Source organism: Taudactylus pleione, unplaced genomic scaffold, assembly GCF_031769625.1.
Source record: "Taudactylus pleione unplaced genomic scaffold, aTauple2 ptg000391l, whole genome shotgun sequence".
In the NCBI taxonomy this organism is placed as follows: Eukaryota; Metazoa; Chordata; class Amphibia; order Anura; family Myobatrachidae; genus Taudactylus; species Taudactylus pleione.
Genome location: NW_028284792.1, coordinates 580,542 through 603,609, shown reverse-complemented (window position 1 = coordinate 603,609; position 23,068 = coordinate 580,542). Strand labels below are relative to the sequence as shown.

At 43.6% G+C, this 23,068-nt stretch overlaps 1 protein-coding gene across 2 annotated transcripts in view; it reads right to left on the bottom strand.

Moving 5' to 3' along the window:
• The window catches only part of CLIP2 (CAP-Gly domain containing linker protein 2), a 164,012-nt gene that overhangs the window by 101,153 nt on the left and 39,791 nt on the right, over positions 1-23,068 (bottom strand). For both annotated transcript variants that reach the window (XM_088445894.1, XM_088445895.1), the window contains exons 2-3: positions 19,939-20,162; positions 2,787-3,325 (exon numbers count right to left, since the gene is read on the bottom strand). In XM_088445894.1, the coding sequence (XP_088302020.1) occupies positions 2,787-3,325; positions 19,939-20,050 (651 nt within the window). In that variant the 5' untranslated portion in view covers positions 20,051-20,162. The remainder of the gene's footprint in view (positions 1-2,786; positions 3,326-19,938; positions 20,163-23,068) is intronic.

The window sequence follows — 23,068 nt, the reverse complement described above, 5'->3', positions numbered from 1 at the left end:
CAAGTTACATCCCTGGCATTTTTTCCAGTAGCAGTTGTCACATTTGTGAAAGACTCCTCCGTGGGAATCTGACACTGCTGGCCGGATGCTGCAGGTGAGATTTTGGAAGATCTCTCTCCTGCTAGTAAAGCCTGCATAAGCTTAAAGCAGTTTATACCATCGGGTGTAAACTAAGGGGCCAAACTCTGAAAAGCTTCACTTTTTGTAGTTTGGTACATAGGGATCAGATCATAGTCCCCATTGATAATAATGGGGACTGCGATTTGCGCGCTAATAAGCATTCTGACTGAGATTTCAGTGAAATCTCCTGCATTAGGCTATTAGCACAAAGCAACAAATCATAAAATTATACAGAAAATGCAGTTTCAACATAATTATATGAAAAAAAACTAAAATATTGATAAATAGGCCCTTAATGGTAAGGATCCCTTCCAAATAAAAAAATGATAAAAAAATAATAAGAGATTACTTTCACAGATGTCGTTACCACAAGAAAAGTAGCACAAATCCCTATAACAGAGCTGCTTTCCAGAAGCCAATCTGCTGCTGTAAGAAAAAAAATATTGTGCTACTTCCAGTAAACAGAACCTTCACTTCTGGCAAAGGTTGTCTTCATGCAAAATCCTATCTGAAATATGTTTGTGCCTATCATGAATTAAGTACGATGACAAGTTTAGCTACAGTGCAATTAAATAAAAGTTACATGTATTTTTAACTCTTAACGTAGACAGAGAGATACAAGTGTGATGAGAATATTGCAAAGAATGCAAATGATGGAGTTAAGCTTATACAAGTGTCACATATCAAATTAATCAGCACAGTCAGCTGGTGCGTCCTAGTTGCATCACATTGTGACTTAGATGCATTTAATGCAAAAGAAATATATGCAAAAACAGAATCCCAGCGCTAGCAGAGTCTCGCGGGACTTGGTACCAAAGGGGCTTTTTAGCTTGACTGCAGCAAAGAAAGAGGCTTTCAAATATAGGTGCCCACTTGGTTGCCCGTGGGTGATAGCACATAGTGCCCTCCCCTCTATATACGTAAAATGTATGTTTTCTTTAGCATGGGGTAACATTGTCTGTTGATCACAAATTATCACCAAGCAATAAGTTCTAAGGGGCCCCAACATTTGAAGAGGAACTGATTATGGATTTCTTGGTTTGGGGACTATGCTTGATTCAGAAAATAAATATATTTTTTTGTATAAGTTAAAATACAGCATCTTCTTTCCTGGGCCATCAAACATCTCGAAAGCAGTTTAAGATGATGACTAATTTATCTTTGCTTTGGATGCATCCATACCTTTAAAATGCACACAACTCAAAATATAGATGTAACACTGCAAGTGTGTGTTCTCAGCAGATCTTTACTTTCATTGTACACAAGACCAAACTTGTTTTTAAGTGAAGCATGTAAATATTACAATGGAACGTCCAAGAAAATCTTGTGTTTCCTCCTAGTATCTCTTCCCATCTTTCTGAGCAAATAGACTACAAACATTAAAGTAACTAAAGGCATGCATTACTGCCTCATAGCACTGAGGTCGAGGGTACAATTCCCACTACGGCACTAACTGTGTGGAGTTTGTATATTCTCCCTGTGCTTGCGTGGGTTTCCTCCGGGTACTCCGGTTTCCTACCACACTCCAAAAATATCCTGGTATGTTAATTGGTTCCCAACAAAAATTAACTCTAGTGTGTATGTGTGTGAGCATGTGGTAGGAAATATAGGCCCTGATTCAGAGCCGGACGCTCTGACAGAGCTCGCTCTGAATCAGGGCCGTCCTTCTTAATTTTTAGAGCGGCCTACTGGCCGCTCGTATAGCTGTGGGTGACCACCCACAGCTATAGCGAGCGGCCAGGAAGATGGTCACGATGGTCAAGACCATCGCGACCATCGGGCTTGTGACGAGACCCTTGCGGTAGGGTCTCGTTGCCGCAAGCCTTGGAGAGCTTTCGGCTCTATCAGAGCCGAGAGCACTCCCACTGACATCACTTGTGATGTCAGTGGGGCCGGCCCAGACGGTAGGCGTTCCCATGGGAACGCCTCCTTCTGGGCAGCCACGCCCCCGGAACGCCCACAAAAGGGGGCGTGCTGTCACTCACCATCGACAACATGCCCCCTTTGGTACGAGACCCGGAGCGACGGCTTGCCCGTCGCTATCCGGGTCTCGCGCATGTGCACGACAGAGCCGGCTCCGTCGTGCGCATGTGCACTGGGCCAACATCGACCCGCTTGCGAGCGCTCGCGAGCGGGTCTGAATCAGGCCCATAGATTGTAAGCTCCACTGGGGCAGGGACTGATGTGAGTGGACAAATATGCTCTGTAAAGTGCTGCGGAATATGTGTGCGCTATATAAATAACTGGTAATAATAATAAGGCGAAACGGAATTACAGTTAAGAGCTATGCAGAATTATGAGATTTTAAATGTTTCTATATTTTCTTTCAAAAACTCTTCAGTGTAGGATATGTGTATACTCCCTGGGCTATTCACAAACATAGTTACATTTGCTTTGAAAATATTTGTATCATACAAATAAAAAGCAGCATATTTATATTCAATTATGCAATTAATGTAGTTTATTGTATTTATTAGTTTCTAAAATGACCTCCCTCCATTTAGTGAAGTACTCCATAGAAATAATAAAAGCAAACGTCGAATGACACTTTCCAAAATGTATAAAACTACTATACAACATATTAAAAAGATAAAAATCGCATACAAATTTAACAACCACTCTGAGCAACTAATTGGTACATTTTGAATAATGAGAAAAGGACTCACCAGGACACGATCTCCAATGCGCAGATCTTTGTCACCCTTTTTCACTGACCCACTGTCTGAAAGGTTTGATCCTGACTCATTTCCGGTTTTGATGGTGCTGTTTAGCACACTCTCCCGCAGTGGTACAATCCGAGTGTTTAGTGGTGGTGTCGCAGTTCCAGAGTGTAGAGACAGGTTTTGGGTGGTCAAAGATTCCACTGAGTGAGAATCACTTCCTGTACCATCTGGCACAAGCTGCCGGGTTAGCTTGGATGGCCTTGTAAATATTCCTTGTAGTGATTGACATTCAAAATAACGCACTCCACCGACAGATCCATCATTTTTTCCCACTGGGTCATCTAAAACAACTCCTGCCCACTGGCCTGGAGCAAACTGTGTTTCTCCCAGATACTGCACTACTCCAGGCTTCACTCCATTTACCCAGACACGTTCCCCAACCACAAAGTCTCCCAGGAACTCATCGCCCACTTCAGTGAACTTTGAACCTGATTTCTCAGCACCAATTGAAGAAGTAGAACCTTGTTTGTGCAAAGGGGAACCTGTGATAAAGAAATTATTTGGAGTAAGTTAAAGTATAGTACTCATGTCCATTATGTCCAGAAAAACGCTCATGCCATACATTGCACATTGAGCCTGATTCATTACTGATCGCTATTGCGATTGCCGCTGCGATTACGCACACAGATCTGCTGCGAAGATATGCTAATGTATGCTATTGCAATCGCACAGCCAGCATAGAGACACCCACTAGCACCCACTATCGCTATCTTACATCCACAATATCTTGCAGTCCTGCATATACATTGGGAACATAGAGTAACATCGGCCCCTCACGCACAATTACAACAGGTCTGACCTTAGTCAGAAATTGCTAACATCGTCACATGCAGTGAGTACACAAGCTGCGTATGCCGTCGCAGTGGCTAATTTATGCATGCCAAAGTAACGGCGTTCAAACGGACAGACACACCTACGTTTCTCCAACCACTCCCTTGTCACCACCCCCAAACGCTGACCTGACATCACTCACTCTGCGATGGCTTTGTGTCTGCGTGCAAACTCACGCACGCACACTGTAAAGCATACACATGCGCTGTACGCACCATCGGCCGATCTGGCTGTTGCAATTGCGAACCATTCTGAATCAGGCCCCTTGTTTGCTTATTCTATATATAATAATCACTTAACCAAAGGTATAATAATTGGAAATGCGTAAACAGCTGCAGTGAATCAATAAATTGTGATAATTGCTACAAAATACCATATTAGTCATCACTGTGTACTGTCCTGAATCAACACATCTAACATATTACAAGTGTAAATTTTGCCAATATAATTGAGTTTTTAGAAAACTGTACCACAGTCATTTATTGTACTCTTTCTATATTTCTATAGCTTTTTATTGTTTCTGCAAGAAGAAAAGCACCAAAACACTCAGCTTCTCTGTAGTAAAGTTCTATTTCAAAAGGTACATGCATGCAGGGCTTGGTTTACACAACAGTTTGATGTGGGAGTACCATAATGTATGAGAATTAATTTAAAAACTGTAACTGTGTTCATGCAAAAGTCTATATATAACATACCCTACACTAATACAAATTACCTTGAGTATGAATGAGAATGAGTATGTCAATGCAGTGTATATATACAACATACTGTATATGCTGAATCACAGCACTGGGGCAATTGGTTCAATTCTCACTAGGGCACCATATCTGAGGAGTTTGTATGTTCTCCCAATGCTTCTGAGATTATCCTCCAGATGCTCCAGTTATCTCCCATAGTTCAAAAACAACAATTCAGAATGCAGACGGTTCAAGTGGATACTAGTTAATTGATGTTCCACCTTTACCACAAGTTTGCTTCCTCCATGATGTAAGTGGCATGGTTGTATTCACCAACTTACAGCACCAATTTTCTTGCTCCCCATGCTGGTTAAAGGACTTAAGAGCTGTTCCCTGGCAGCCAGTGCAAGAGAGTCATGAATGGGCCTGGCAGGGTGCCCACCCCTGAGTGGGAGGAGCTAGTTAGTTCCCCTGCCTTGTTAAGTTGTTATAAACAGCACCACTGCCAGCAATAGCATGTAGACTGGCTATTTACACGCGCACTGTACACAATGACGTCACACTGCACGTGCGCCCACCCGTTCTCTCTGTGTGTAGTGTGCTGTGCCCAAGAAGAAGAGCAATGGAGGAGCTGCCACAGCTGCGCACCGCAATGCCAGGAGGAGGACGAGCTGAACAGTGAGTGAGAGAGACAGCTTGTAATTTCCTGTCCCTGACGAAGGTGAGTACAGCGCAAAGTTTGCAGGGGGGCGCTGAACACCCTAGCACCGGCCCTGCCCATTCTGTTTGGTTTATGATCTACTGAAAGTGAGTGAGCATCAAAAAATAGTATGGCCCTCAATCGTCCTGATTTTCCCATGGTATTTTCCAAGAAGCCAGTCACATGGTGAGAATAGATCCCTATATCTGGTATACTTTGTTTGGCGCATAAGAGCAAGCACTGGGTATTTTTTATGGCTAGGCCTGAGAGTTTGGGGTATATTTACTAAGGTGCGGGTTTGTAGAAGTGGAGATGCTGCCCATAGCAACCAATCAGATTCTACTCAATATTTATCTAGTATCTACTAGAACAGGGGTGGGGAACCTTTTTTCTGCCGAGGGCCATTTTGATATATATAACATTTTTCGTGGGCCTGGTACAGGCCACGCCCCCTTTTTGTGCTGTCACACGGGGGTGGGGCCACAATCGCCGGTGATTACAGCAATGCCCGGAGCATCCTGAGGATGCTCCAGGGAGTTGTAAGGGCAGCGGTGTGACCGTCTGAAGCATCCTAAGATGGCACTGCTGCATAGATTCTGGCTGCAGGGTGCCATTCCCTGCTAGCCAGATGAGCCTAGCAGAAAAAAGCTCAGAGGGCCAGACCAAATGATTCCACAGGCCTTATACGACCCCCGGACTGAGGTTCCCCATCCCTGTACTAGAATATAATAGCTAAACTCTGATTGGTTGTTATCAGTGATGTGCGGTCAGGTGAGGCAGAGCCTTTCCTGTCATACTTAGGTATACTCAGAGTTTTGACTATAATAATTATAAGAAAAATGTAAAGAAAATATTATAAATATCTTCTTTGTATTATTCTAATCACTGCCTCCCCTACCTTTTTTCCCCTGATCACATTTCCAGCAGTGCTATACTGCTGCACCTTTGTATAATGCCCACATAAACCATCGGATTCATATATGTATATGTAAATCTGGCTCTGATACTAGCCAGGGCCTCCCCAGCCATGTACCTCACTGCACGTTGCTATAGGCAACATCTAAACTTCTAAAAACCTGCACGTTAGTAAACATACCCCTATGAGTCATGTAGAGATCCGTCAGATTCAGTCAGATCTTCTGCGCCTAGGCTAGGGCTGGTGCAAATGCTGGTAACAGTGATGACGGCTACTCTCACAAGCGGAGAGCTTGGGGTAGATGCCGGAAGTGGCCAGAATTGCCACCACATTACTTGATAATCAGGCCCTAAATGTATATGTAGGGATCTAGCTCCCTATATAACCAGTAGAAAATTACAAATAAGTCATTAAAGTTTATTATACTAAAACCTATATTACTAAGTAATTAAACTCATTAAAAAGCAAGTATTACTAGATATACAGTACTATATATCAATGAGATAAATTTACCTGTAGTCAGTAAAGTGAAAATATATATTGCTGTCTTAAAAATGTTGCACAGCTTTTCTATCTTGCATCAAAACTGTACACGGTACTGCCAGACTCATACATTTTTATCTGCTGCTCCATAGGGTTGCTAGCAAAAATGTGCGAGTCCGTGGTGAGATCGGGCCGTGCCATTGCCAGCGTTTCCATGCCGTTGCAATGGCAATTCATCCTCTTCGCACGTAACTGGATCAAACCCATAGTGATTTGTTTGCAGTCTACGAAGTAACAGTCATATTATGACTATTGAGAGAAAATGGGAGTATGGTTTAAGTCAGGGGTGGGGAACCTTTTTTTTCTGCCGAGGGCCATTTTGATATATATAACATTATTCGTGGGCCCGGTGCAGGCCACGCACCCTCCGTATGATGTCACATGGGGTGGGGCCACAATTTCCAGTGATTACAGCAATGCCTGGATCATCCTGAGGATGGTCCGGGGAGCTGTAAGGGCAGTGGTGTGACCCTCTGAAGCGTCCTAAGGACGCTCCAGACAGCACTGCTGCATAGATTCTGACTGCAGGGCGCAATTCTATGCACCCTGCTATCCAGATGAGGCTAGCAGAAAAAAGCTCCGAGGACCAGACCAAATGATTCTGGGGGCCTTATACGGCCCCCGGGCCTGAGATTCCCAATCCCTTGTTTAAGTCAATTGGAGGGTTACTCTGGTGAATCCAGGGCACGATTTATACTGTTGCACTTTCTCTTCTATGAATGTTAGGCGGTATGGATGGATGTCCTGAATTTCTGTTTTCAGTCATGACAAGCTGATGTGATGTGTGCCTGCCATGTTGATGAAGCATTTAACTGTAACATGGTGGAAGAGTTGGAACAGAAATATTCTATGTTATTATTAATATTGCTTGCTCATTTGTTGCAGTAGTAGATGTCACTATTGCTATTGCTGTTTATGCAGAGATCTAATATTTGTCTACAACTTTCTTCAAATTTCTTTTTTTTATTAAATAAAACACACAGGCTATTATAAACTTTTTTTTATAACACATTAATATACTTTAGTTTTCCACAACAAATTAATTTTGTCCCTTTTATTTAGTGTATTTAGAAAACACCCAAAACTTTTGTATATGGTTTCCTAATTACACAAACTTTTCTTCTTGTATTTTTTAAAGGAAGGCGGCTGTTTTTCCAAAGAGGCGTTTCGGATCTGATGAGCTGTCAAAGGGTCTTTGTTCTCTCTTTACAGTGACAGAAAGCAGAGCTCAGACATCCTATAGTCCAAACGGCCATGCTACAATACTAGTGCTTCGTAGTACAAAAACATCTATTGTTCACACATTCGCTTTATGATGTGTCTGCAATAAATTATATATCCTTACATGGCTCACTGTGTATGAAGGACACCTATTGTAAGGTTGAAAAAATCAGAGGCTAACACATAATACTCTCATAAGTGTTCTTCTGGGAGAAGATGCAGTTTCTGTGACAATGTTGCCATGGCAACTGAAATAAATGAATTAAACGATATGTAACATTCAAGGTGTTCACCAGAAACACTGTATCTAGTATATAGTGGCTTTGAATCTCCAAGATTATAGCAAATGTAAATATTTACTCTCTAGGAATGTTTTGTATAAATTGATATTCTACTGCTGGACTAGCCAAAAGCATTGTAGGCAGAAGTGAGATGAGTAATATACATCAAGGGCCTCATTCTGAGGTGCATACAATTCAGAAAGCAGACAGTTCAAGTGATTTTTAGCCAACTGTGCATGTGTCACGTCCTGCATGCGTTTCTGGGTGGCAACCATGCAGCAACATATAACAAATTTGCCATTCGTGAGCATTGGGTATGTACACAGAGTCACGTCCTCTCCTGAGCCTATGCAGAGATCCGTCAAATTCAGTTGGATCTTCTGCGCCTAGGCTAGGGCTGGTGCAAATGCTGGTACCAGTGATGACGGGTGGTTTCGCAAGCGGAGGGCTGGGGTAGTTGCAGGAAACAGCTGGAATTAAGGGCCTGATTCAGACCCGGTCGCAAGCACTGAGCGCTTGCAGCCGGGTCGATGGTGGCCCAGAGCGCATGCGCATGACGGAGCCGGCTCCGTCATGCGCATGCGCGAGACCCGGTTAGCGACGGGCAATCCGTCGCACCGGGTCTCGCACCAAAGGGGACGTGCTGTCAATGTTGAGTGACAGCACGCCCCCTTTGGTGGACGGGTCGGGGGGGGTGGCTGCCCAGACGGAGGCGTTCCCACGGGAACGCCTACCGTTGGGGGCGGCCCCACTGATATCACAAGTGATGTCAGTGGGAGAGCTTTCGGCTCTGTTTGAGCTGAAAGCTCTCTGGGGCTTGCGGCCACGAGACCCTACCACAAGGGTCTTGTCGCAAGCCTGATGGTCGCGATGGTCTTGACCATCGCGACCATCATCCTGGCCGCTCGCATTAGCTGTGGGTGGGTACCCACAGCAATGCGAGCGGCCAGGAGGCCGCTCCATTAAAAAAAAAAAAGACGCCCTGATTCAGAGCGAGCGCTCTGTCAGAGTGTCCGGCTCTGAATCAGGGCCTCTGTTAGTACTTTCCTGTGCAGATTCTTTTTGCACATCCATAGTGATATATGACCGAGCAATGAACAAAGCACCAATCACAGGTGCATTCACAATCAGCCAATCACAAGAGGTTCGGTAGTTCAGGGGACCATCATCATTACCAGTGCACTTCCATCTGCCTGTCAGCAATGCGAGTGGCCAGAAGGCCGCTCCATAAAAAAAAAAAAAAGACGCCTGATTCAGAGCGAGCGCTCTGTCAGAGCGTCCGGCTCTGAATCAGGGCCTAAGACCACATTACTTGAGACTTAGCGGTATATTTACTAAAGTGCAGGTTTTTAAAAGTGGAGATGTTGCCCACAGCAACCAATCAAAGTCTACTTATTATTTATCTAGCACCTTCTAGAAGATAATTGCTAGAATCTGACTGGTTGCTATGGGTGATATTTCCACTTCTAAAAACCCACGCTTTAGTAAATATACCCCCAAGACTCAGGCCTTAAATTAATATATAGGGTTCTAGCTCCATATAAGACAAGTAGAAAATTACAAAATTGTCATTGAAATTCATTAAAACCTACATTACCAATTAATTAAACTCACTAAATAGCAAGTTCCAGTAGATATTAATACCGTTTATCAATGAGCTAAATAATATACCTGAAGTTGGTAAAGTGAAAATTTATATTGCTCACTTAAAAAAAGTTGCTCAGCAGTTTGGTATTTTTCTATCTTGCATCAAAGCTTACACATAGTGATTTGTCTGCAGTCTACTGAGTAACAGAAATACACTCTAATTTAGTCATTGTGCACTTTATCCTCACAAGTAAAATCATTACAAGCATAATATGATGGCACTATATCAATAAAGGTAAAACAGAAATAACCAATAATAACAAAATAGGAAGAGAAAAAGTGATACAGCACACAACCATGGATAGCACACTTATTAATTGTCTTCTATGTTTTACGCCTGTAGCAATGCAATAGCAATATACAGTATTTAAGCTATCCATACTAGTTTTGTTTGGCAAATAACTTTATCAGCAGGAAATCTATTAACCAGAATGCTTGGGGCTTTTCCAGATATGTGTAAATCACCATGTCATTAACATCTAAAGCATTCCCAAATGTGGTCCTCAAGGCACCCCAGCAGTTCAGGTTTTACAGATATCCATGGTTTAGCAAAGGTGATTAAATCAAACTGACTGAGAATTTTTATGCAAATCCGGGCTGCCGTCAAGAGCGTCTGTTGTCGTGATGACTCGCACCCGCGAGTACATCGCGTACAATTGGATTGACCCCTATATCTGTATTACAATAACAGCAACATTATTTACTTTTTTTTTTCCTTTTTGTGGAACCTTCTAGATAACACATATTCTAGACAACAGATTGCATACTGTACTTTAGAAATATGTGAATAAACATGATAAAACTACGGTGCTGCTGAGCCAGCCCGTAGTTGTCACGGAAACTGCTACTGTACTGATTAGCATCTTGACTCCTATGATGGATGACTGAATAACTGTTATTAAATCACATGCTGCTGTTATTAAGGTAATCACAGTGCACAACGGATCTGACTCAGAGGTGCACGTAATGTCGATGCCGCAAGCATCCGAGTTGCACTGTACATGCATCCATTCCTGATTGTTGCCACACAAAGACGCAGACCGACATTACACGCAGATCCATGCAACTTACGAGCATGACACGATCAGCGACTGCGTCCAAAGATGCATTTGCACTGACCTCGGCAGCCATGTTCAGATGAAGAATTTACACCTGCCATGGGGTAGGTGCAATCCCCAATTATGCATCTTAATACGCACAGTGGAGAATTAGCCCTGCAACCGGTAAGCGTCTCAGTAGGAAGCCCATTGGCTGCAGCATTATCACAAAGTGTCCATCTCTGACACAGGCCCACAGTGTTCTGGAACACAGGATGTTTACTTCATCTGCACTATATGTAAGCAGATGTCAAACACATAAAACAAAATCCAATATGGCCAATCGGGGTGTGCTAGTTATATAGAGAGGGTCATAATTTATGTAGTGTATAGATATATTGGGAATGATGCAGAGTTGGAAGTAAATTAGGTGTACATTGCTCAAAAGAAACATACATAAAAGACTATGGGGTATATTTAAGTGGAGATGCTGCCCATAGCAACCAATCAGATTCTACTTATCATTTATCTAGCACCTTCTAGAAAATAATAGCTAGAATCTGATTGGTTGCTATCGGCAACAACTCCACTTGAAAAAACCCTGCACTTTAGTAAATATACCCCTATGAATCTATTCGCCCATATGCAGAGTCCCAGGGGGAGGAAACACGCCCCCCTTGGACTGCCTGTCTGACATGTGATTAGCAGAAAGCGCTTCCAATAGGAAGTGCTTCCGCATTTATAAGGCTGCTAATTCACATGCAGGGGATCACAGGGAAGTGTCAGATTTTACTGGGAGGGCTGCAGCCGTAGCTAAAATCCGCCACTGGTGCCTACCCTCACCCCCCTCGTAACTTCACCTTTGGCGCTCTGCCTTCACCCTCTTTGTAACTCCACCTAAGTTTCACTGCCTTCAAGAGTGACGAATTGGGGACGTCACAAGGACACGCCCGCCTCCTGGTCGTCCATGCCCCTTCGGCGTGCACATAAAGGCTCTACCCGCACCTCACCGCCCGGCCCTGCCCCCGGTCTGGCGTGAACACTAAGGAATAACATTAGAAATCTTTGCTGCCTAATTAATGATCACAAAACACAGTGCCAATCTTCTAAGGTAACATAAGTTCTGGTAATGGGTTGGAACTGGGACCACCCATTACCAAATATCTAGTTTTGCCTATGGACGCTAGGGGGTATATTTATTAAAGTGCAGGTTTTTAGAAGTTGAGATGTTGCCCATAGCAACCAATCAGATTCTATTTAACATTTATCTAACACCTTCTAGAAGATAATAGCTATAATCTGATTGGTTGCTATGGGCAACATCTCCACTTCTAAAACCCCGCACTTTAGTACTGTAAATGTACACCTAGTGAGAACACATTTGTAGCTCTGTTACAATGGTTACTTTCTACTCCATTGCAGACAGCTAAAACCCCACTAACATATTTAGAACAATGTCCTAATGGTATCTGAGGCAGCTGTAAATGCTGAGACTGCAGTCATTTGAGCTGTTATGACATCACTGCCACTGCTCTTTCGGATTATTCTGGAAGGCTGTCAGTCTCTAGCTGCCTGTTTAATAACAGGAGCATCTCAATCCTAACATGGCACCCTGCTCCTGAGGAATGAAAGACAGCATGGCGGACACATCTAGCTAACTATAGACACTCCAGTTATTTCATATATATTATTCAGCTCAGTGATATGTAGCCTTCAATAAATATTAGTGTAAATAAATGTATTTACTTGATCTACAGCATGAAGCGCTCTGTGAGACAAGCAGGGGCGTATCTATATTGGGTGCAGTGTGTGCGGTGCTTACAGGCCCCTGGGTCCAGGGGAGCCCACACTGCACACCATGCACCCATATACTCTTTATACTCACCTGTCCATTGTCTCCAGAATGCTGCTCTGCAGCGCCGCTGCAGAGCAGCAGAAATCACTGGGAAAATGGCGATGGCCATTTTACCGGTGACTCGCGCATGCACAATACTGCTGTCCCCATAAAAATGGTGCAGTAGATTCTGGCACTAAGCCAGAATCTACTGCTGCACCCGCTGCGGCGAGAAGGGGGCCTGAACTGAGTCTGCACGTGGGCCACCTCCTCTCTTAAAACGCCCCTGGAGACAAGGTTTGCCGTAGCAGAATAAAGAAGGCTAGGATGAAGAATATCTCTCACAACCTGGCTTCCATTATCTCAGAGGCATGCACAATTGAAATATGGGATACCCCGAGTTTGCATGTGCCAGTGTGAAGGAGATACATATAGTGCCTTCCCCAATCTAAGGAAAACTCCATGCTTTCTATATAGTGCATGGTCTGGTGAACACAAATCAGCAGGCAATAACAGACTGGGTGGGATGTACTAAGCATCGCATCTGCGATGCGGTACATCCCGCCTCTCTTCAGGTACATGGCGCAGTTGACTACTGCGGTATGTACCTAGAAAGAACAGCTCTCCCGATAAGAACGGTTCTTTTGTGATGCTCCAAGATGGATGGACATCCGGATTTAACACCCAGAAGTCCCTCTGCCATCCTTCTGCGCATGAGCAGAAGGCCGCAGAGGGTAATGGGATCCCTCTCAGGGGGAGCATCCCGGAAAGAAGCCCATAGACTTCTAGGTAACTCCACCTGAAGATGGCATTACCAACTGGGACGAAGCACGGTGCTTAGTACATATGGAAAATGCGGTAAAACCCCCGTTTTACCATATTTTTCCCTTTAGTACATCCCGTCTAATAACTACTAAAGGGTATCATCACCAAAAAGAAGGTCCTCCTCTCTTTCCAATGGTATCCGGTCATTTGGTCTACATTGTCTAGATCACAGGTTCTCAAACTTGTTCCTCAGAATCCCAAACAGTGCATGTTTTGCAGGTCTCCTCACATAATCGTAAGTGAAACAATTAGCTCCACCTGTGGATCTTTTAAAATGTGTCAGTGAGTTATGAATACACCTGTGCACCTGCTTGGTAACCTGGAAAACGTGAACTGTGTGGGGTCCTGAGGACCGAGTTTGAGAACCACTGGTCTAGCTAGACAATGTTTAGGAAGACAATGGAAGATAGATAGGCAATAGATAGACAGGGTCTGAAGGTCGACATACTAAAGGTCGACTGGTAACAAAGTCGACAGGCAGTAGGTCGACAGGGACGGAAGTTCGACATGGTCTGAAGGTCGACAAACTAAAGATCGACTGGTAGCAAGGTCAACAGGTATGAAGGTCGACAGGTAGTAAGTCAACAGGGACTAAAGGTCGACAGGGTCAGAAGGTCGACACTAAAGTTTGACTGGTAACAAGGTCGACAGGTATGAAGGTCAACAGGCAGTAGGGCGGCAGGGACTGAAGGTCGACAGGGTCAGAAGGTCGACACACTAAAGGTCAACTGGTAGCGAGGTCGACATGGTCATTAGATCAACACTCATCTGGTCGACATGCAAATGGTCGACACATGGTTTGTTTTGTTTTTTTAGCCCTAATCTTTACCCTAACCCTCCTCTTGGTGCCTAACCCTAACCCTCCCTCCTGGTGCCTAACCCTAACCGTCGAGGTAAGTGCCTAACCCTAACCATCAGAGTAAGTGCCTAACCCTAACCCATCGGAGTAAGTGCCTAACCCTAACCGTCAGGGTAATTGCCTAACCATAACCGTAGGAGTAAGTGCTTAACCGTAACCATCGGATATAGTGCATAACCCAAACCATCGGGGTAAGTGCCTAACCCTAACCATCGGGGTAAGTGCCTAAACGTAACTGTCGGAGTAAGTGCCTAACCGTAACCGTCGGATAAAGTGCCTAACCCGTTGGAGTAAGTGCCTAACCCTAACCGTCGGGGTAAGTGCCTGACCATAACTGTCGGAGTAAGTGCCTAACCATCGGACAAAGTGCCTAACCCGTCGGAGTAAGTGCCTAACCCTAACCGTCGGGGTAAGTGCCTAACCCTAACCGTCGGAGTAAGTACCTAACCCTAACCGTCGGAGTAAATGCCTAACCCTAACCGTCGGAGTAAGTGCCTAACCCTAAGTGCCTAACCCTAACCATGACACTAACCCTAACACTAAAAAAAAAAGTGCAGAACATTTGACTATATGAGTGTCGACCTTGTTACTAGTCGACCCATCGGAGTAATTGCCTGATTCAGAGCCGGACGCTCTGAAAGAGCGCTCGCTCTGAATCAGGGCCGGCCTTCTTGCTTTTTAGAGCGGCCTCCTGGCCGCTCGCATAGCTGTGGGTTACCACCCACAGCTATAGCAAGCGGCCAGAAAGATGGTCGCAATGGTCAAGACCATCATGACCATCGGGCTTGCAACGAGACCCTTGTGGTAGGGTCTCGTTGCCGCAAGCCCCAGAGAGATTTAGACTCTCAGAGCTGAAATCTCTCCCACTGACATCACTCGTGATGTCAGTGGGGCCGCCCCCAAACGGAGGCGTTCACATGGGAACGCCTCTGTTTGGGCAGCCACTCCCCCGGCCCACCCACCAAAGGGGGTATGCTGTCACTCAACATCGACAGCGCGCCCCCTTTGGTACGAGACCCGGAGCAACGGTTTGCCCGTCGCTATCCGGGTCTCGACCATTTGATTGTATGAGTGTCGACCTGCTGCCTGCCAACCTTCATAGCTGTCGACCTTGTTACTAGTCGACCCGTCGTAGTAAGTGCCTAACCCTAACAAAAAAACATCAAAAAATGTGTCAACCATTTGACTATGAGTGTCGACCTAGTGCCTGTCAACCTTCATACCTGTTGACCTTGTTACCAGTCGACCTTTAGTGTGTCGACCTACTGACCCTGTTGACCCTTAGTCCCTCTCTACCTACTGCCTGTCGACCTTCATACATGTCGACCTTGTTACCAGTCGACCTTTAGTATGTTGACCTGCTGACCCTGTCAACCTTCAGTCCCTGTCGACCTATTGTCTGTTGACCTTGTTACCAGTCGACCTTTAGTGTGTCGACCTTCATACCCTGTCGACCTTCAGTCCCTGTCTATCTATTGCCTGTCTATCTTCCATAGTCTACCTAAACATCTAGACAATGTAGACCTAATGAACCACACTCCTTTCCAATGTGGGTGCCCTTAGTTAATGACAGCAGGATGGGAGAAAACATACTTGCAGGTAGGGGAATATTGTCTGATCACACTATTCACCAGGCAATCACTGCTATGAGGGTACATAGTTTGGAATCAACAATCCGACCCTCCCCCCTTTCTCCATATTTAATTTTGTTTTTTTGTAGTGCAGGGCAATCCTCACCTGTTCATGACATCATAGCAGCCAGATGCAATAATATCAGAGATTTGTGGCCGTCTCCATGGCTACCCACCAGTACTGAATACTGGTGGTGGGTCAGGTGCGTATTTTTGTATTTTATTTTATTGGTTCAGTGCAAATGAGGAGTGGGACTCATCAACTGCATTTGTTATATAAATATTTTTATATTTTTGTATTAAAGAGGTTAAGTATATTTCTCCTAAAATACTGCATGTGTTAGCCATAACTCTGTGTTGTATTAATAATGGTTGTGCAGGGACATTGTAACACTGTAACTGCTTTTATTACATGACACCTGTTTATGTGTCAGAACAAGAACTTTGCTTCACCAGCTTTGAGCTGCTTCCCTGCATGTAACTAGCTGTCATCCCTCGTGCACAGCAAGGTAAGCCCCAAATTGCTCTTGTTCTAGGCTTACCTAAGTTTAATAAAAGCGCTCTGTAACATGAAATATTGTTTATGTACAGCTTCTGTAACTCTAGGTGCACTGGTGTGCATACTCCACACTTAGCATGGAATTAGCAAGTCACCCAACTCCTTCCACCAGCCAGTGCACACTTAGGGTCTCTTTCAGACCCGGTCGCAAGCACCGATGTGCTCGCAACCGGGTCGATAGTTAGCCCTGCGCACGCGCAGCGGCCACACTGTGCGTGCGCAAGAGCTCTCTGCAAAACGCGCGGCTGTCGATGTTGATCGACAGCTCGCCCCGTTTTGTAGGAGGGCCGGGGGGTGGTTTCCAAAATGGAGGCGTTCCTTAACGAACGCCTATCGTTTTGTGGGCGGCCGAACTGACATCATCAGTGATGTCAGTGGGGAGTTTCCTGCTCTTTCAGAGCAGGAAGCTCCCTGGGGCTTGCAGCTGTCTCGTCGCAAGCCCCAATGGTCGCGATGGTGTTCACCATCGCGACCATCAACCTGGTCGGTCGTTAAGCTGTGGGTTAGCTAGCGACCAGGAGGCCGCACTTCAAAAATGAAGCAGCCGCCCTCATTCAGAACGAGCGCTCGCTTCTTGTGAGCGCCTCTGAATGAGGGCCTTATTCTCTCCCATAAACACTAGTGCACCTGTAAGCATGAAGGTGCACAGCACCAACAAAGTAGACTAAGTACTGGGCCACTGTCTTTATGCACTTCATAAATGACCTTCAGTTGAGGCAGCCATTTTGTGAACTGACTCAATATTCATGAATATTCAGTCTATCCATGCAACAGGATCCAACAAAATTACTTTATGCCTTGTGTATATTTTGGAAGGATGGAATATGTCAACTATAGTCCAGTGGGGAGCCCTTACACAGCTCTTAAATAATTGAGTTTTAGTAATTCCTTTATGGCCTCTCATCTCAAAATGCAATTATTTAATGAATGATTCATGTGAATAAACAGTCCTGCAAGATTCACAAGAGGAATCCACTCACAGCACAGAATGGACACATTCCACAGGGGACATTAAATTCTGCCACAAAGAAACACTGTAGCAAATCATTCTGTTACACTCTGTTGCTGTGCCAAATGCTTGTTCAGCTTTGGTCTGATTTAGCTCTCTAATGCTTGGAACAAACAAAACACTGAAATCAGCAATCATTCACTCGGATTGCAACCCATAGTTATCACATGTTTACACATTACAAGCAAATGTTAGTATTGCGCTAATTACTGTTAGACTCTATTATATCTATCAATTATTGTCACTGTACGGAAATATCTACAAAACATAAACAGCATTTATTGCATTAATTTCCATGCTGTATATAATAATTTAGCTGCAGCTGGTTTACACGGCTTAGTGCTAGACTAGAGGAACTTAAACTTGTAATCCTTCAATATTTGTCAGGTGTATGTTAGATTATGTCACATGGGAATGTTGAAAAAGGGCCATTAGTCTTTTATAAAAGAAATAAAGTTTGCTCTATAAACTGTGTCTCATACATACTGTATATCATTTTATTGTATCCGTTTGACAGAAATCTGATATTACTACTATGTGCTGTCCAGGGTCCCTGTTCTTTCCACTTTATTCCTCCACTCTATCCGTGACTCACCTCCCACCTGGCTCACTTCCTACTTGTCCCACTATCCCTTCTCTGGCTCCCCCTCACTTCCATTTCCCAGCAGGGACCCTCAGGGTTCTGCCCTTTCTTCTTTTTTCTTCTTTCTTTTACAGGAAAGTATCAGTTCCATTGGCCTCTGCTGCCAACCCCCAAATTTACCTCTCTTCCCCTGAACTCTTCTAATTTCTCCAGTATTACCTCCCGTCTGTCAACCATCTGAGACTGGTTGTCACTACACTTCCATAATCTCAATATTTCCAAAGTCATTATCTTTCCCCAGTCAAGATCTACTCTCCTCCACCATCTCCCGTTCTGTAAATAACATCTACCTCTCCTCTGATCTCCAAGTCTGGTATCTGGTGGTCATCCTGGATCCTGCCCTTTCCTTCTCCCACACATCCTGTTACTCTCTGAAACCTATTGTTTCCAACCTCTGCAATATTTCCAGAATCAGGCTCTTTCTTTCCCTGGAATCGAGCAAAATTCTTGCTTACACCCTCATCATCTCCTAGATTAGTGGAATCAACACTGCTCTGGTCTTCAAAACTCCCACCTCACCCCTCTTCAATCCATCCTTAACCTGCCTGCCTAATTTTTCTCTCTTGTTGTTCTTCCTCTGCTCCCCCCCTCTACCTGTCACTTTATTTATTCATTCAAAATCAAATTAAAACTTCTCTCTCACCTTTAAGACCCACAACCACTCCCCTACATCTCCACCTCATTTCCTCACACATTCCTTTCTACCCTCTGCACTCTGCCAATGACTGCCACTCATCACCTCCCTGGTCACCACTTTTCATTCTCCCCTTCACTATTACTCCCGATCCGCTCCCACCCCCTGGAATGCCCTCCCATGTTCTATTAGACTTTCATCAAGCTTTCAAACATGCATTTAAAATTCACTTTTCTATTACAGCATACCAGCTGTTCTCCTAAATCTCCAGCCCTGTTGTCCTCTCTTCTTCCTCATGTGTCCCCCCAAACCCCTCTAGATCATTAGCCTATGTGAGCTGGGCTCTCTGCCCTTTGTCTTCTCTACATAATTATGTCATTGTCCACTGCATTTATGTTTTTATCTAAAGTCGTAAAAATTTGTCAGGCTGTATTTTTGTAACTTGTTGCTCTGTTCCCCTTGTACAGCGCTACGGAACCCTTGTGGCATCTTAGAGATAAAAGATAATAATACTGTATCTAACTGTCAGCTTGCCTCTATTCCTCTTCTCATGACACTGCCATTACCACATTTGGGTGCTGTGGGTGCTTGGGACCCATAATATCTGTGTTGCCATAGCCACTAACCGTTTATACATGGCATATTTCAGTCATATTTAAAGTGGAGGAGTGTAACGCATCTTCATTAAATTTTTAAAAGTTGGCTCCCATGCAGGCCTTTGCATAATCACACAAGTAAATAGGTCACTGCCTGTCAGATTAGCAGCAAACAGCTCCTGAAGTACTCTGTGCTGCTCTATCTAAAATCAGGAGATGAACATTAAAAATATGAGAGAGTGCTCTGACTCCAGTCACATGTAGCTTACATAGGAACAAATCTGCTTGCCAATTATACCTCTACCTATGCTCCCATCTGAGGACCAAAGCAGGGCTTTCAATTCTGTGAAAAAGAAAACCTAGACATAAGAAAACTGGATTCCATTATGACCAGATTTGTTATTCCAAATGTATCATGGTGCCTACTTTACTACTATTCAGTTATAGATAGTTGAGTATTAATACATTACAAAATACATATTTGTTATTCAAAATGTACCATGGTGCCTAGTTTAATACTATTCCGTTATAGACAGATGTGTATTCATACATTAGAAATTACAGATTTGTTATTCAATATGTACCATGGTGTCTACTTTAAGACTATTCCGTTATAGATAGATGTGTATTAATACATTAGAAAATACAGTACCTTCTTTAGAGCTGGTGCTGCCAGTAACACCACTTCCAGCTGATGATCTGCCCACTGGGCTGGAATGTTTGGCTCCCCTTCCTGGGATTTTTAGTCCACTCGGTTTCAGCATATTTGTGGCAATTGCTTCAGCTTTTTAGCAGTTTCACCTCTTAGAGCAAATTCTTCTCACATTTAACCGTCAGGATTCTGTGTACTGAGTGCTGATTGCCATGTTTAAATATCTAAAATACAGAAATGGCATTATTTGTACAGTATATATTTTTTGCATCTGAAAACAAGACATTTAATAGTACTGCTATATCACTCAATTGTATTTATTGCTTATTCTTATGTTGTTTGTTATATACAGACTATTTGAAGTTTGAACTATTTCAACTGAACGGTTAATTAACTGTTAAGCATGAACTTGCTTACACCAATCTATACCACCCTACATTCCAGCTGGCAAAACAGGGCTGTAACTCGACTTTTTGGTGTCCTGTGCCAGAGAGAGCATTGGCGCCCCCCCTCCTCCATTTTACAAATAGGGACATAAGATAATGCACCTGAAAAAGGGCCATGGCCTCATGGTGAAGGGCCAGGGAAGAGATAGGGGAGACCAGGAGATGCTGGGGATAAAGAAGAGGAAGCTACAAGTGAGAATGATAATAAACAGGAAAATTGACAGGTCCAAACAGCGCCCCCTGCCCTGCGGTGCCCTGTGCCATGGCACTGGCTGCACTACCCTAGTTACGGCCCTGAATAGGACCATGTGCCTATCACCCAAACCCCACACAGCCCGGCCCCCGGACAATGCACTATTAATCCATGTCATGTCTATTTCATGCCAAGCCCCGCTCTTTCTTTCAAATGGCGCTGTAAGCAAGTGTACCAATAATGCACTTTTATTTACAGTGTCATTACCTAGAAACATACGTATGTAAGTTTACTTCACTGTAAATCTTGATGGCAAGAAAACATAGTTCTTCTCTTTTGTTATACTGCTTGAATTACACTGTGACATCAAATTAGTATAATGTGTATAGACAATACATGCCAATGCAAATCTAAAGGCAAAGAGGGCACTGCCATGTTACTTGAATTTATGGCCATTTTTCCTTGAAGAAGGAATGACGCTCCTGTTTAAATTTGACCTCTACTGGTCATAGTAAATTGATCACTTTCTGAGATGTACAATTCCAAAAATGTCAAAGATCAGATGGGTACACACCTTTACAATCATACTTGAGATGCGATTGTTATTACAATTTCACTGACGACTGAAAGTCCTGATCAACTTGCAGATTCATGTATACACACTATCGCAATCTACCTTGCGATCCGTGATTCTCATCTCCAGTCTGCTGAATAGATGTGACTGGAGAAGCATCAGCAATAGTATTGGACAGAATAGTTGGTAATGCATACACACTGCCGACAATGTAACATCGCATCGCAGAAATATTAGAACGAACATAAAACCAAATCAGCACAAGTGACCTGTTTTTTTGGGGGGGGGGATAAAACATGATACACACTCTTACAGTATCTCAAAAACAGGTTGTGAATTGTATGATTTGCAAGATTTGCAACAGGTTGCCATGTATGTTTGCAGACTTGGGCCCGCATGCCACAATCTTCTATTTTGGTAAAATGACGGGATTCCGGTGATTTGCAAATTGCCATATGCATTAGTGTGAATAGCCGCAAAATTGTCAGAAACCCGCCATTTTAATCATACACCGCTGCAAATCGCCATCCCAGTTTTTTCAATGTAAATGGTACTATTTTAAAAAATCACTAAAAAAAGTATCAGAAAAAAATTAAAAACAACCAAGCTGCTTCATGACAATATATACAGTTTTTTTTAAAGTTGCCTCACCCCAAGGTGTCACCAACACTCCTAGGCTGGTAGTAGCAAAATGAGGGGGTCAAATGGCATGGGGTCCCCCTGGAAAAGCTGCTACTAGCAGTAGACTTTGACAGGTTGTGTTGGGGACAACCTAGTGGTTCCACTGCCATAATGTCCAGTAGTCTGTACAGTACAGGGCTGAAGTCCTTAGGGGACTCAGGCTTATTTATTTATTACCAGTTATTTATATAGCGCACACATATTCTTTACAGAGAATATTTGTCCATTCACATCAGTCCCTGCCCCAGTGGAGCTTACAATTTATATTCCCTGTCATATGTACCCGGAGCCAATTAACCTACCAGTGTATTTTTGGAGTGTAGGAGGAAGCCAGAGCACCCGGACTAAACCCACGCAGGGAGACCACGCAGGAATAATACACAAACACCACACAGATAGGGTGTGGATCCACTATTTGAATTTTGGACTGTGCTGCAGCCTCACCTCTGCAGCCTCCACTGGTTACGGCCCTGTATGATATGTATGATATATCGTTTTGGTCAGCGTTGGGATAAGATATTGTATGATACATTGTATAGTGTGTACCCAGCTTTACAGTCACCACAAATTCACACCCTATTACATTCCACCCTTACTCTGCAGATGCGCACATACATACCAGTAATGCAAAAGCAGTTTAAGAGACTGCAGTTTCTGTACATTCAGTATATAATCCCAAACTGAATAACAGTTCATTTGAGAGGTATTATAATAAACATAAACTAATCGCTTTTGTTGGAGTACCAGTGGCTGCTCTGGAAGAGTGTCACAAATAGCCCAGGGTTCCATGCAACACCTCCTAAACTACGTGTGAAGTGGGGGGTAGAGGTGTGCAGAGCCTGCTGCAGTAGTTTTGTTCCATAATAAAAAAGTAATGGATTACATCTGGTCTAAGAAATAAAACTGGATTTTGTTGTTGTCCCTGAAAAAAATTAGACATACAGAGGTGGAGAGTTAATAGATAATACTATTGTATTTCTTGCATTGAATTTGATCAGGATTTTCATTGAGATCAGGGGACATGTAAACACATGATATAACAGGAATAGTAACAAAGCAAAAATTGTAATTGATACTGTCTATAAACCCCAGCTACCTCGGCGTCTTGTATGTTTCTTGTTTCCTGTAGTTACTGAATGTTTTTCTGTATTGACACAAGGCTTTTCTCCATTAGCCTATGAGTAACTATTTTACTTGACTAATTGTAGTAAAAATCTGTATAATCTGTATTTTTTA